The sequence below is a fragment of the Protopterus annectens genome, chromosome 7.part1, assembly GCF_019279795.1.
Source record: "Protopterus annectens isolate FY-2018-M chromosome 7.part1, PAN1.0, whole genome shotgun sequence".
Taxonomy (NCBI): domain Eukaryota; kingdom Metazoa; phylum Chordata; order Ceratodontiformes; family Protopteridae; genus Protopterus; species Protopterus annectens.
The window spans coordinates 342,475,975-342,488,925 of record NC_056740.1 but is presented as its reverse complement, the minus strand read 5'-3'; the positions used below and the strand labels follow the sequence as shown (position 1 = coordinate 342,488,925).

At 41.7% G+C, this 12,951-nt stretch overlaps 1 protein-coding gene across 1 annotated transcript in view; it reads left to right on the top strand.

The window, feature by feature from the left end:
• The window catches only part of DNAH12 (dynein axonemal heavy chain 12), a 4,520,724-nt gene that overhangs the window by 3,627,671 nt on the left and 880,102 nt on the right, over window positions 1-12,951 (top strand). Inside the window, exons 51-52 of the mRNA XM_044078497.1 lie at window positions 8,492-8,639; window positions 10,807-10,952. Of these exons, the coding sequence (XP_043934432.1) occupies window positions 8,492-8,639; window positions 10,807-10,952 (294 nt within the window). The remainder of the gene's footprint in view (window positions 1-8,491; window positions 8,640-10,806; window positions 10,953-12,951) is intronic.

Here is a 12,951-nt window from a genome sequence, read left to right as displayed (position 1 = left end):
TTGGAGCTGTCGTGGAGCCACAAGAGGCTGAGGTCCTCTTCACTAGAATCGGTGCATTCAGTTCCTCGGTCTCCTTTACTTCAGAGCAGGCGTAGTCACTGATCCTCTCACTCCTCTTGATCCTCTAGGCTGTCAGATCTCGATGTGGAGAGAGTGGTCAGTAGGTTGCCAAAGTCGCAGACACTTGCCAAGATATTCTGCAGCCCTCCTCAGTAGGTATCGGCTCCGTCCACTTCTCTTGATGTTCCTCCTCTGACTCCAATGAGTTTGGAGCTGGAGTTCGTTGGGGTTTGAGTAGTGGAACCATCGGCTCCGATAACTCTATCTCTTTCGGTTCCGACATTGGCTCCGATTCCCTCGGTGGTGCCATCCATTGAGGGATCTGGGTGCCAGGGCTCCCTCGTTGGCTCCGAGGGGGCGAGTGGCATCGGACCCTTGTCTGACCCCGTTCTGCCTCTCGGAGCTTCGGCGCAGGTGAGCTCGGCTAATACATCGGCCTCGGAGCCGTCTCCCTTGGTGCGGAGAACGATTCCTATTTCTTCGGAACTGGAGCTTTCTCTGCATCATGGCAGGGATGCCTTCGATGTCATGCGGAGTGTGCTGGCCACTGAGTCAGCTCCACTATCAGCCCCACCGGCTCCGTCCCCTGTTGTGCCTGTGCCAACCTCTTCTCCTCCTCCAGACCCCAGGCGTAGGGAACCGATGCTCCAGGACACCCCATTGGATGTTTCCTCTTCTTCCAAGGCCTCCCCTGATCACTCAGAGAAGCCCCCTCATAAGAAGAAGTGCAAGAGGAAGCACATTGACTCCCCCGAGTCTGTCACTTCTGATACAGACTTAGATGATTCGGAAGGGTTCCCAAGATCTGCCTCTGAAGAAGTTTCCTTCTCGGACATCCTAGAAATGCTTAAGCAGAGGGGGAACTGGAATCCCCTAGCCGCTACCGAGGATGAGTCTGTATTTCTGGATGCTTTCGGTTCCCGACCTTCCACCTCCTGGGTTTCTCCACCTTTCGATCCACTTATGGCAGTGGTGGCTCGAAAGGCTTGGTCAGCTCCGGATACAGTGGAACCAACTCTGAGGAGACCTGGTAAATTCATTACAGCACCCCAGGATAAGCAATTCCTTACTAAAGGTGTTTCTATTGATACCATGGTGGTAGCAGCAGCCACCAAAAAAGAGTTAGCGGAGACCTCTTCATCTGTCCATCCCCTAACAAGGAGTCTAGGACGATGGACAGATACGGGAAGTGAATGTTCACTTCAGCAACCTTCTCTATGAGGTCACTGAACTACTTATGTTATTTTACCCGGCTTCAAAGGGATCTCCTTAAAGAGCTCGGAGATACCCTTCAAGATCCATCAGCTGAGGGAGCTCAAGCTAAAGTAGCTTCCCAGCTGGTGACGCTTAATTCTGTAGTTAACTCCTCCATGAGGCTCATTTCCTATGCAGCCGATGGTGCGAGTAGAGCCACAGGTACGGGTGTGGCCCTTAAGAGGCATGCAAGGATGCGGCTGTGTAACTTTGCAGAACCCTTTCGACCGTTCTTCACCAACACCCCCTTTGATGGTTCCTTTCCTTTTGGACCACAGGTGAAAGACACTTTGACTAGGTGTGAGCAAGAAGGCAAGACATTCTCTGCAGTGGGAGTCTGTTTTTCAACTCCCTCTAGACCTTACCCCAAAGGTCAGAAGAGTGGCAAGATGTGGTTCCAAAAATCTCAGGGAGCCTTGCCTGACACACGTAGTGATTTTTCCTCCAGAGGCAGAGGGGGAAACAATAACAACAGACGCCGCCCTCATGGCAGAGGGGGTCTGCAGAACCAGGGCAACAGAGAATCTTTCTCTGATAAGCCCTTTCAGCATCCCTGAAGGGTTGCCCAGCTGCTCACCTCTGGAGGCAGTCGGGAGAAGACTTTCACTATACCCAAAAGCCTGGCAAAATTTAATGCAAGACAGATGGGTGCAGTCCATTATATCCAGAGGTTACAAAATTCCCTTCCATAAACCCCCCTTACCGTCAAAGAAATCCCTTCCAGATGTTCCACCCAATCTGAAGGACCAAGCAGTAATAGAAGTTTCAAAACTGCTAGAAAAAAAGAGTCATCCGGGAAGTCCCGGCAGACCAGCATGGATCTGGAACTTATTCAAGGTTCTTTTTGGTACCAAAAAAGACAGGGGACTGGAGACTGATTCTGGATCTCAGCAGACTAAACAGGTCTGTACAAAGAACAAAGTTTCGGATGGTCATGCTACAGTCCATTCTACCCTTTCTGGGTCAGGACAATTGGATGTGCTCAATAGATCTTCAGGACGCATACTACCATATCAAGATGGACAGGCACTCCAGGAGATATCTTCGCTTCCGGCTGGGAGCCAGTCATTATCAGTTCAGAGCTCTGCCCTTTGGTCTCACCACAGCCCCCAGGGTGTTCACCAAATGTATGGCAGTGGTCACGGCTCACCTGAGACATCGAGGTGTTTTCCATATCTAGATGACTGGCTCCTCACTGCTACTACCAGGCATCAACTCCTATAAGCCAGGGACTACACAATCACAATCTGCTCCCAGCTAGGCATTACAATAAAATTTGAAAAATATGCCTTGTTGCCCTGTCAATCTATCACTTACATAGGAGCAGACTTAGACACAAGGAACATGTTTGCAAGGCTGCCGCTAGAAAGGGTGTCTAAAATTCGTCAGCAAGTACAGATTCTAATGCAGAGCAAAAGGATCCAAGTCAGGTTCGTCCTTCAAACTCTGGGTTCCATGGCAGCAGCCATTCTTCTAATCCCACTGGCCTGCTTTCATATGAGGATTCTTCAGTGGCTTCTGTTCACACAGTGGTCTTTCCAAGAGCTACCCATGACTCACATGATCCTGATCACGGAGGCATGCAAAAGACATCTTTCTTGGCGGATGGTCTCCCCACTAATTACTCATGGCAGACCTTTCATACAATCTCCTCCGGTAGCCACAGTGACCACAGACACCTCCCTGATTGGGGGGGGGCATTATCTGGGCAGGACAGTCCAAGGCACTTGGCAACTTCACGAGTACCATCTGCACATAAATGTCCTGGAAATGAGAGCCATGCTCCTGGCATTGCAAGCCTTTCAAGACTCTCTTCCTTCTGGGACCATTGCAGTTCAAACAGACAACATGTCAGTGGTGTGGTACATCAACAAGCAGGCCGGAACCACATCCTACCCCCTATGTCGAGAAGCACCCAGACTGTGGCAGTGGGTGATTTCCTCCCAGCGTTTTCTGATTGCGATGCACATCCCTGAGATGTCCAACGTCATAGCAAACAGGCTCAGCAGAGCTATCCTCGTGCCTCACGAGTGGTCTCTGAATCAGGAAGTTGTGGATCTTATCTTCTGCAAATGGGGACAGCCTTGCTGGGATCTTTTTGCCACCCCCTTCAACAGCAAATGCAGCAACTACTTCTCCCTTCTTCCGCTTCCAGGTCACACACTCAGAGACGCTCTAGTCCACGATTGGCCTCAGGGACTTCTTTATGCCTTTCCTCCGTTTCCCCTGATACCGAAACTCATACAGAAAGCAATATCGTTGGGTTGCAAAATTATCCTCATTGCCCCCTACTGGCCTCGACAGATATGGTTCCCGTTCCTGCACCATTACCTTCTCGAGCAGCCCTGGACTCTGGTCCCGATTCCAGATCTCCTGATTCATCAGTCAGGCGGGTTGCATCAATCCCTGCAAACTCTCCAGCTCACAGCTTGGTTGCTCCACTTCCAACCTTAGCCAGGCTTCTCAGCATTTCCCCAGCAGTACGTGAGATTATTGTCTCCTCTCACAAGTCTACAACCAGGAAAATTTATGGTAGCAAATGGAAACGTTTTTCTTGTTGGGCCGAGGCTAGGAACGTGGATCCCTTTTCAGCCCCAGTCCACGAAATTCTGGAATTCCTAGCACAACGTTTTCATTCCGGGTCCGCTTCTGCTACAATCAGGGTACAATTAGCGGCCATTTCTAACTTTCATGTTGGGTTGTCAAATTCTAACATTATGTCTCATAAGCTCTGTAAAGCTTTTTTGAGAAGGACGACTCTTCTTAGGCCTCCAGTGAGAGATCCCCCTCCTCCTTGGGACCTTAATTTAGTCCTAACTTCCTTAATTCTGCCCCCTTTTGAACCAGCAGCGTCCTGCTCCATTAAGTTTCTATCTTGGAAGACACTCTTTCTGGTAGCTATTACTTCAGCCAGATGCATCTCTGAACTTCAGGCACTATGTGTTCATCCTCCATACTTGGTTTTTCATAAGGACAGGGTTGATCTGTGGACCAGTCCTTCATTTCTTCCTAAAGTCTGCTCAGAAAATAATTTAAACCAATCTATAGACCTTCCTGTGTTTTTCCCTAATCACACCAACAAGGCAGAGTACAAATTACACCAATTGGACGTTCATAGACAATTGCGTTTTTACCTGCACTGAACTAAAGAAATAAGGAAGTCGGACCAACTATTCCTTTCTTATGCTTTAAGCAAACAAGACCTACCAGTTTCCAAGGTAACCTTGTCTAGATGGTTGTCTCACACGATTACTTTCATTTATCAGTGAAGGAACAAAGAGTTACCTATCAAACCAATAGGTCATTCTACTAGGGCCTTGGCCACCTCTGTAGCCTTCCAGTCTAGGTTGCCCATGGATTCTATCTGTGCAGCTGCCACATGGGCAAACCTTCATACCTTTATTTCTCATTACAAGCTGGATATGGTCTCCAGGAGCAGAGCTGACTTTGGTTCCACTGTTCTGAAGAGTCTGTTCCAATGAGCCATCCAGGATATTAGGTGCTAGGGACGCTGTCCCAACTAGCAAGAACGAAGGCGAGATAGACAACTTAACATAAAGAAGTTATGTACCTACCATAACGTTCCATGTTAGTTGTCTTCATCTCGCCTTCTTTCTTGCGTCCCACCCACCGTCCCCCTGTCCTAGTGGACTGAGAGGAGTTCCTGTTTTACTGGCTGTGTGTTCTCTGTTTTTTTTTCCTATACTGACTTAGAGAATATGGCAGGTATAGTCAACCTATTTTTTTGGACTGGTTTATTCTCTTGCTATGACTGGAGTTAGCTATTTCAAATGAGATCTGGGTAGCTATCAGTAGGCATCATGGGATAAGGGGTAGCCTCAAGCCAGTAAACAGCTCTCGAGTTTTTGAAGATGGCAGAGTTGGAGCCGAGGATCGGCTCCGATCCTAACGAGCAAGAAAGAAGGTGAGATGAAGACAACTAACATGGAACGTTATGGTAGGTACATAACTTCTTTTTTCTCTATTATGTTCTTCTTTTTCCATTTTAAAATACATTACTATGTTTCCATCATGTGCTTCTAAAAACTTTTCAAATGTTTTTTGGGCGGGCAAACTCTGAGGAAGGACATTCTGTGCATGGGAATTATGGGTAGGGGGAGGAGCCCGAGCATTGGATCTGAATGAAATGGCCAAAGCCTGATCTGAGGTCAGATCCTAGACCCATCTGTTGAGGAATGGAAGGAGTATAACAACAGAGATGTAACATTATGGTAAGTACATAACTTTCATGTTTGTAAAGAGTACTGAATCCTCTTTTTAGGCCTGTATGTTCTGTTCTCTTAAATTTCTTTCCTGGAATACTGTTCTTCTCATAACAATTATATCAGCTAAGAGAATGCTTTTGTTTTTAGTCCCTGTGTGTTCTGAGTCATATCATTTTCAATAAGATGAGGATATCCCTTTGTTCTAACTAGTCCCCTGTGCATAATGTTACAACCACTGCTAATGAAAATCAGAAAATTCAGCGGTACTTGTTTTCTCCTCATCCTTAGAATCTTAGATAAAAAATTTTAATCAGTCGTGTTTCTGTGTGTGTGTGTGTGTGTGTGTGTGTGTGTGTGTGTGTGTGTGTGTGTGTGCACTTTATCATTTATCTTGGATTTATTTCACACCACACAGTTAATTCTTTGGGCTCTCTTTGCTTGTTTTGCTGTATCCTTAGAATCTTGTTGAGAGTAAGTGAACACCTTGGAGATATCTTTTTGTTTACATAACTAGAACTAATCTGAGGATGTTGGATCAACTTTTTGCCTCTCTCATTCCAGAGATGACATTTCCCTTGGAAAGTAGTTTCAAATTGGATAGCTGGTTGTGTTGAAATTCAGTATGATCTTTTTTGGGAAGCATTTGTAAGGACACATTCCACAAACAGTGCTGCTTCCTCCATTATTAGTTTTCATAGTTTCTTTAAAGGATATTTGTGAATCAGCAGCCTTTTTCTCATGCATACAGTCACCAAGCATTACAAATTAGGCTGCATTTCCAGGTCAAGAGGAGTCTTCGTTATAGAGGGTATCCATGGGATGTCAGCTGGAGGCCCTTTTGTCCATTCTTGAGACTTGTAGATTAATATTGTAGTTGAATATAAGGAGTTATTTTGAAACTATAAAAAAAGTTAAAAATCATAGTAGAGTTTTTTGAGGTTCTGACTGTAAATAGTAGATGTCTGAATTATGTTTTGCCTTTATTGTTAACCTTCCTTCTTTCTTCTCTGTAATTTGCATTATTTTTAGTAGTTATGTGAAGTTTTGTCCCAGTGAACCATTGTGGGTTGATTGTAACCTGACTTTAAGATGTTTATGCGTTAACATTATAGTTGAATAAAGCCTGTTGTGCAGTTGAAAAACTTCAGTGTATAAGTAAATGAATAGCTCTTGAATTTACCAGGTATTTTTATTTGTTTATGGAATAGTACATTGGTAATTCCTGGTATTGTCACCATACTTACTTTGTGCAGTTTTCTAACAGAGGCTTCTTTTCTATGTGTAGCTACACACTGGCATTTTTGGCAGAGCCTGACCTCTGTGACATGCTGTTATTCTGGACTAGGAGAGGGGGTCTATGTGTCATTTTCTGAACTCTATTTTTAGAGTTAAAGAATGAGTATATAGGCTCCTATCTAGCCTGTCAGTGGCTTTGAGCCTGTTAACCGGTCACACTGTACTTTCATTATTTTTCTGGACTGATGTCCATAACGGCCTCACCATTGCTCTCTGCTAGTCATTGAGTGATAGCTTGGCCAGGCAGTCATGATGCATTATTTACTGCTATGTAAAATCTGTGCCGAAGGAGCATAAAGATTTCCTGGGAAGACATAACATAAAAGGATCCAGTTATCTAGCCATATGGTGAGATCCTTACTCAACTGTACTTTCCCAAAAATTCATCTTAGCTGTCTTGGATCTGTATGCTCAGCCATGACTTGATGTGTGTTGTTTGGAAATTTACTGATACTTCTGTGGTGTTGTCCTGAGATGCAACCCAGTGGCTTTATGACATGAGAACTGGGTAAATTTCTCATAATCCATACCAAGGGGTATTTATTTATGTTAAAATGTATTGTCATACTACATAGTTGTATTGAAGTATTTGATGAATTAAGTGCCACAATGGATTTTAGCCTTGCCTTTCCTTATTTATTTGAGCTGCTTTTTGAAATAAAAGCTTTGTAAACTTTTATTAAAACTAAAGCCCAAATAAATTTTCATATCCCTCTGTGATGTCACTTTAGGCATAGGTCCATAGGTTTTTAAGGGATGCATATCTGACCATATGCAATAATGTGTCCGTTACAGTCCATGGACACATCTTACATTTTCTATGTCTTGGTGTCACTCAGATTAAAGCTTGCTTGTTCTCCTCACTGGCATGAGCAGGGGAAAAGCAATGCTTACATTGTTTTTCTTACTTAAACTAATGCCAAAAACATTCATGTGTGAGGCAGAAAAGTGTAGGTAAGCACTTTGTTCAACACATGTCATTGTACAACATAAGAAATATAATAGCACAATACACTGTGAATATTTTATCAGTGATGTTTCTCAACTACAGACTGATAGGTTTTACTGTAGACATGAAATGTTTTGAACAGTGAGTTATAGAATTTCAACATTCTTTTCATATGATGGTGGTGGATTTATGCCATATTTTTTTTTTTACCTACGAGATGTGTGGGATTGCCTAACTCTTGTCAAAAAAAATGTAACATACATATCCACTGAAAATTACAGAGCACTTCACTTTAAAGTTCATTATCTGTACAGCAGTTGCGTCTTGCATTTATGTATGTATTGCCCACCTTAATATTTTGATATATCTTTTAATGGCACATTAATTTCTGTGCTTGGCACTTTCAGGATTTTAGATGGTATGCCTTTAGAGATTATGCATGCATCTTCAATACTGTTTGTATGCAATTTAGGGTCAGGAGGACCTGGACCCTGGAAGCAGAATCCATTAGTCAGTAGCCGCTACTGGATGAGACACCAGTGCTTCATAGCCTATTTACCTAGTCTCAAATATAAGCTGAATACCACTATTTTAACAGGGTTAATGAATGCAGGTTTCCATTAGGATATTTGATAAAGTGTTTTGGCTCTACGTTTTAACAGAAATAATTCAAGCATGTGTTTTCTTTTCTTTCTTTGAACCCCAGATGGTCCAAAGCTGCAGATGACCTGCAAAATACGTATGATAACTTGACAGGAGATGTACTGATCTCTGCAGGTGTGATAGCTTACCTTGGGAGTTTCACTGCTGGTTTCCGTAATGAATGTACAAAAGACTGGACAAAATTATGCAAGGTAATTCATTTTCATTGCTTACATTTGAATTTAGTTTATGCAATTTGACATTTATATTAATAATGCTGTAAATAATGGTTTGTGTCTGTTTTAACATTTATACTTACTAACCATGTTTATCTTTCATATCTGAATGATATATGTATTTGCTGTTTAAGACTTAAAAGTGATGCTGTGGAAAGAGGAAAAAAGTTAACTAGATGTATTAAGTGTAGTATTTTCCTTTACATTGTCTTGTAAATAATTATTAGCTAGGATGATTACACGTTTTGAGTGATTTTTAAAACTTCAAAATTGATATTATAGGAAGAGGAAAAAAGTTAATTAGATTAATTGATTGTAGTACATTCCTTTGCATTGTCTTGTAAATAATTATTAGCTAGAATGATTATATGTTTTGAGTGGAATTTGTAGGATTTGAAGTGCTGATTTGTCCTATGGGTTCTTTTAAGAAGATATTGTGTGTAAATCGGAGGTCTTTCATTAGAAAAAAATAGCTAGTTTAAAACTGCATAGATGAAGCAAAGATCATATCACATGTATAGCCTAGGATAAAATCTGCAGTACTTTGGCAGCCTTACTGTATATGGAAGAGGTAGGTTTCTGCCAAAAATGTAGGAGACCTAGGTGCGGCTAGTATCCCAGGCATTGGAGGCCAATCATGTGTCTTAATGAAAGTGGCAGCAAGCTGAATAGGGCTGGTAAGATTTGTATAGCAAGCAGAAGATTAAGGTTATGAATGTTAAGTGTGACACTTCAGAGGATTAAGGCTCTGAGTAGTTAACAAGCTGCTTCCTGTAGTCCAGGGTTTGATTCCCTTCAGCCTCCATTTGCCTTCTGTGTGACCGAGCAAGTCACTTAGCCAGACAATGTTTTTGGGCAGTTGGGATTCTGGGCTAGATTCCTCAGTCCTCAGTGGTCTTCCTAATGGTGTACCTAGTAAATGCCCATGATCCTTTGAACAAGCTGCAGCCCCAGTTCATCCCCTGGGATTCCAGGTATTCAAGGTCAAGCAGAGAAATATACCCTCTCCAGGATATGATGGTGCTGGCCTGGGCTGTCCTCAAAGCAGACTTTGCCTGGTACACCTCACCGAGTATGCTTCAGGGGGCTATCCTTGCTAATTGACTAGACTACATCACATTGTTCTTCTCACAGAAGAGGACTGGTGGCTGTCTTCTAGGATACTTATGGATTACCAAGGTCTTCTGTTTGTTATGGTGAGTGAACTCAGCATTTCTTCAAAGAAACCTTATTTCCCCCAATTGTTTCCATGGTCCTATTCTATTGCTCAGAACCCAGAGTTCCTGACTATAGATGGGGACATAGACTGACAAACTGAATGCTTCATTCTGTAACTCAGCTGTTGCTTCACCAATACACTCCAGAACATTGCCTGCAGTACTGAAGCTTCTGCACGAAATTGCAGGTCAGTCTCTCAGCCCCCTCTACCCAATCATGAAGAAGACTACAGCAGATTTAAACTCCTCCACTTAAAGTAGCTGCTCCCAACTCACCTGCAGAAACCATAATGAAGGTGAGCTGAAACATCTGCAGGCTTGCAGTCAAGGTCATATTAGGGCAGAGTGAAAAATGCTGGTGCATAACAGAAGGGTACGGGCTGATGTTATTATTTCAGCCAGTCCCAGTAAGCCTCCAAATCCCATACCAAAAATGCTTTTCTCCCTTTGTGAGGAAAACCTTTTTGGTACAGGGTTGCATCAAGTGTAGCAGACTGGGTAAGGTGTTTAGTACATGTTGGGAGGAGGTACTCTGTAGAAGTCAGTCAGAAAAGCTCTGTAAAATTATCCAATGATTGTTGCCACACTGTGGATGATAAATCTATACTGTATAGTATTTTATATATATATATATATATATATATATATATATATATATATATATATATATATATATATATATATATATATATATATATATATATATCTATATGTGTGTGTGTGTGTGTGTGTATGTATGTATATATGTGTATAAATATATATATATATATATATATATATATATATATATATATATATATATATATATATATACACACACATAGGTGTGTGTGTGTGTATGTACGTGAAAAGAAACATCTGTTTATTCAAATGTTGGTCTATACTCTACAATTACAAATAATTTTATTTTGTGCATTCTTGTGTAGACCAAGAATATTCCTTCCTCCGCTGATTTTTCTCTTAGCAAGACCCTTGGTGATCCTATAAAAATTAGAGCTTGGAACATTGCCGGCCTGCCAACTGACAGTTTTTCTGTAGATAATGGCGTGATTGTTAGCAACTCCAGGCGGTGGTAAGTAAGAAAGAAAAGAATAAAGCTTGTCTGATATTATGTTTCAAAAATAAATTAATGACTAGAACAGAACTTTTGCATTATCTGTACACTACATATCAGGAATTGCTAAAAAAAATATAGAATCAACATGGTACATGCACAATGTGTGAAAAACAGACATGCAGACTAAGAGATGCCATCACTGAGATAAAGCTGGTATGCCATAAAAGTGAAAGGAAGTTTGAGTTGTGTGTAATAATGGAAACAGAGGTGGTTGCACAGAGGTATAATTTAAAAGTCTGATAGTGTAATGCAGAAATAATGGATAATAAATAATAAATACAAATTCTTTGTTCTATAGTTTTGGTCTTCAGAGTAACGATTTAAATATTTTGATCAAATTAGGTCACATAAAACCTACAGGAACAAACTCCTCCAACATCTCAGTGGAGTTAGAAGAAAATGTATATATGGTTTTAGTGTGATATGTCATATGAGAGGTTTTACTTCTCTAGGTTATGCAATTAACCATTACATTCTGAAAGTGAAACACCAGACCTTTTACCACAAAAATAAAGAAAAAACTTAAACAGACACATAGACACACACACACACACACACACACACACACACACACACACACACACACACACACACACACACACACACACACACATACACACACACACAAAACCACACAACCACACATCCAGTCATCCATAAACAAGCTCACACCCATGGAAACACCCATCTCACTCATTCATCTACACATATGCATAAACACGCACACACATGCACACGCACACACAGACACACACACATGCATACACACACACACACACACACACACACACACACACACACACACACACACACACACACACACACACGCACACACTTATTCATGCAGTCTCATTCATGCTCCTACAGACATTCACAAGCTCATACCTATAATATCACAGCCTCATCCCCATATCTTCAGTAGACATACCTGCACAGCAGCTACTCCCTTAGGAGTGAATGGATGTTTACCATGTTTGTACAGTGATCATGTTTCCTCCTATAGTAAAACAATGGTCATCTGAATGATTCTGAGAATTGTTTTGTGAACACATGTATAAGGGAGAACATATAGCCACATAAGCATTTCACTTCACTTGCAAGGCCACTCTCTGTGCCAAGGCCCCTGTGAGGGGAAAACCTCAACGGTAGAGCAGTCTGTTAGTCTAAAATGCTTAGCTTGATGAGGACTCCTATTGAGTTAAGGCTTCTGCATTGGCCTAAGCCTTTCTGAATCCCAGTGAATGTGTACAGTAAATTAAAAAGAAGATAATACATGAATGTATATGCTAGACAAACGTTACAGTGAATTTGTTAAGTCATAGTTTCATAGGTACTTACTAGGCTATTGATTTGTGAGGATCCTAAGAAGCCACGCATTACAATCACATTGTAGTTTTAGCCTTATATTTTGCATATAGATAACCCAGAGATGGACTGAAGAAGAAAATGCTCGTACATTTAAATGATTCCCCTATCAGTGACAGACAGGGGTGATAAACTGTGAGGTGAATTTGCAGTTACTCATCCATTCCTCCATATTACACTTGAATAGATTAATAAAATTACTTTGTTTTATTATTATCTGTGATACATACCTGTCCCTTCAATATGTTCTGTTTATTTTGCAAATGAGGTTGAGATCCCTTGAGCAGGTGTTTATGAAACTACTGTTCTTGCAAATCTGTAATTGGTTTCACAGAATAAGGTCTGTTGAAGCTCTGTAGGCCAGGCACAGGTTACCTCTCAGTAGACTGCAGGATAGTGAGAAGAGGGATAAGGCTTTGAGATGGACTGCATAATTGTTATGATTTAGGCCCTTGATTTTTTTGTGAGAAAGCATTGTGGTCTTTCATGTTGTGATATGTGTTTGGGCAGGTACTTACTGAAAGAGGTATTATACTCATGATTGGTCTAATGAGTGCCAAGTACAGTGGAATGATTACATCACTGGATC